The sequence below is a fragment of the Cucumis melo genome, chromosome 2 (genome assembly GCF_025177605.1).
Source record: "Cucumis melo cultivar AY chromosome 2, USDA_Cmelo_AY_1.0, whole genome shotgun sequence".
In the NCBI taxonomy this organism is placed as follows: Eukaryota; Viridiplantae; Streptophyta; class Magnoliopsida; order Cucurbitales; family Cucurbitaceae; genus Cucumis; species Cucumis melo.
In genome coordinates, this window is record NC_066858.1 from 16,049,205 (window position 1) to 16,051,818 (window position 2,614).

Here is a 2,614-nt window from a genome sequence, read left to right on the forward strand (position 1 = left end):
CCAAACCCCACAATTAAAAGCAAACAAATTCATCATACTTTTTGACAAAGTCAAAATAAAAAAAAAATGACATTAAACAATTGCATCTCTCTCCCAGCTCTTCTGTTGACTTAGCTTGGAATTCATAAAGAATACAAAAACTTATATAATTGGATAATAATTAATTAAGTAGTTAAGTAATCAAAATAAAATTAAAAAAAAATTAAAGCTTGTGATCTCTAACTCAATCCAATATATATAAACCCCCTAAGGAAGTGCAGAAATTTCAATCCAACAACAAATTCCATTTATCCTTAATTTCCTCTTTTGTGGGTTCTTAATTTACAAAAGCAACATTTTGAGTTTGAATTTCTTTGATATTTTTCTGTTGTAGTAAAGAAAGATGAAGAATAATCCTCTTCTTCTAAAGTCTATGAATCACATTTCAATAGTTTGCAATTCAGTGGAGAAATCTTTGGAATTTTATCAGAAAATTCTTGGGTTTTATCCTGTTAAGAGACCTGCCTCCTTTACCTTCCATGGTGCATGGTATTGTATATGAAAAAAAAACTAAATAGAAAACCTTGTTTTTAATTCTTTTTTAAATTATAAGTTTTTGTTTAATTTTATTTTGATGATCAATGAAATAGGTTGTACAACTATGGGATGGGAATACATCTTCTTCAATCTGATGAACCTGATAACATACCAAAGAAAAGAATCATCAACCCTAAAGACAATCATCTTTCATTTCAGGTCCCTCTCTATTTTCTCTTTTTCTTTTTTGCTTATGGAAAATGAATTTTTAGTATATAACTATTCAGGTCATTGTTAAGAGAGAAAAAAAATTCTAACAACCATATTAGCTAAGAACTTTTATTTATAACTTCACAACAATTATTAATTAAGAGAAAAGTTCAAAAGAGAGTATTTGACATAAACCAGTCTTGCTTTTAATCTTTTTCTTTTTTATTACTATAGTTTTCATCTATATTTGAAAGAAATATTACTTAGTTCCTTAGCCAAGCGAATGAGTGTTTTTAGTATGCGTCAAAAATATCCTAAAATCATAAACTTTTAAAAGTAAAAAAAAAAAAATATTCGTAAATACCCTTATACTTAATTTTGGATCGAAATCATTAAAGTTTTGTTTAAAAAAATACTTTAATTAAACTATTGAAATGTTTCACAAATAACTTAGAGCTTAAAAAAAATATTCTCATTGATCCATAATTTACACCAATCAAAATTTTAAATTAAAACTATAGTTTTAAATTTATTTGACTATTAACACATAATGAAAGATGACAAACACAACCAATTGTTATTATTATTATAATTAACATACGGCTAAATGTTAAATAAAAAAATGTGTTTGATTATTAATTAACACACAGTGATAGTTTGACAGATCTATTAGTGTAATTTTTTTTTATTTGACTAATTATTATTCTAGTATGTTTTAAGAAGAAATTTTTATTTTCAAATTTTGTGAGATTTTGTGAAATTTTATGTTTTAACTAATGTTTAAAATATCGATGTTGATGGATGTAGAAAAATTCACGAATCATGAAATTGTATGTTTTAACTAATGAAAATATCCATTCACTCATTCTAATGATATCGGACCCTAACCTAAAATTTTGGTTAAATCTTTTGTAATAAAAAATTTGGTATAAAAATTAGATTAATGAGAATATTTTTTATTTTTATTTTTTTAAGTTGGATATTTATGAAACTTTTCAATAGTTGAAAGGTATTTTTTAAACAAAACTTTTTAAGATTATTTTTAGCTATTTTTTAAAATTTAATAGTATTTTTGTAATTTTTATAATTAAGTTTATTGGATACTTTAGATGCAAATCACAAAGCTGAGAAGCATTTCTTTTTATAATTTAGCCTTTTTATTATCACTAAAATATGATGACAGTTGGGGTTTAAACCAATAAACTTTTGAGTTTAAACCAATAAACTTTTAGAAAAAGAACAAAAATATAGAGATGTTAACCACTCAGCTACACACATGAAATGTCTCAACGTAGTTTCTATCATGAATGACAGAGTGAAAACATGGAAACAACAGAGAAGCAATTAAAAGAGATGAGAATCGAGTACGTAAAGTGTGAGGTGGAAGATGAGGGGATCTTCGTTGACCAGCTCTTCTTCCACGACCCCGATGGCCTGATGATCGAAATTTGCAACTGTGAGAACCTCCCCGTCGTACCGGCGTCGGGAGGCGGTGACTCCCCTACCACGCCCACCAACACAGCTCGTTTCTGCAGTATTCAACAAGCTGAGGAACAACAAAAGCTAAAACAAATTCAAAACGCCACCGTTCAAAGGACGATGCAACTCCAGCAACTTCTCATCAACATCCCATGCAACGCCTACACATGAAGATTAAACTACATATTGTCTTCGTTATTATTTTTTATATTGTTTTAGCGTGTTCATCAAATCATTATCATCCTGGTTTATTAAAAAATCATAAAGGGAAAATTATGAATTTGATTGCTATCGACTGATTCTTTTTTCTTTTTTCTTTTTATTCAGATATGTTATCTATTTTAGTAAAGAAAAAGAAAAGTAATTAATTTAGTAATTAGAGTTCCGTTGGAATATATCGACTAAAAAA

The 2,614-nt window shown here is 27.3% G+C and overlaps 1 protein-coding gene across 1 annotated transcript; it reads left to right on the top strand.

The window, feature by feature from the left end:
• The first annotated feature begins 382 nt into the window (after positions 1 to 382).
• On the top strand, positions 383 to 2,376 carry LOC103502748 (glyoxylase I 4-like). Its single transcript, XM_008466810.1, has 3 exons — positions 383 to 528; positions 630 to 735; positions 2,041 to 2,376. The coding sequence occupies exons 1-3, from the start codon at positions 383 to 385 to the stop codon at positions 2,374 to 2,376; spliced, it is 588 nt and encodes a 195-aa protein (XP_008465032.1).
• Positions 2,377 to 2,614: the final 238 nt, after the last annotated feature.

Excerpts from the sequence above, each read along its gene's own strand:
- LOC103502748 (XM_008466810.1), top strand. The coding sequence starts at position 383 with ATGAAGAATAATCCTCTTCTTCTAAAGTCTATGAATCACATTTCAATA. Across the intron at positions 529-629 it reads TTTACCTTCCATGGTGCATG|GTTGTACAACTATGGGATGG; the intron begins GTATTGTATATG and ends TCAATGAAATAG. Across the intron at positions 736-2,040 it reads ACAATCATCTTTCATTTCAG|AGTGAAAACATGGAAACAAC; the intron begins GTCCCTCTCTAT and ends CATGAATGACAG.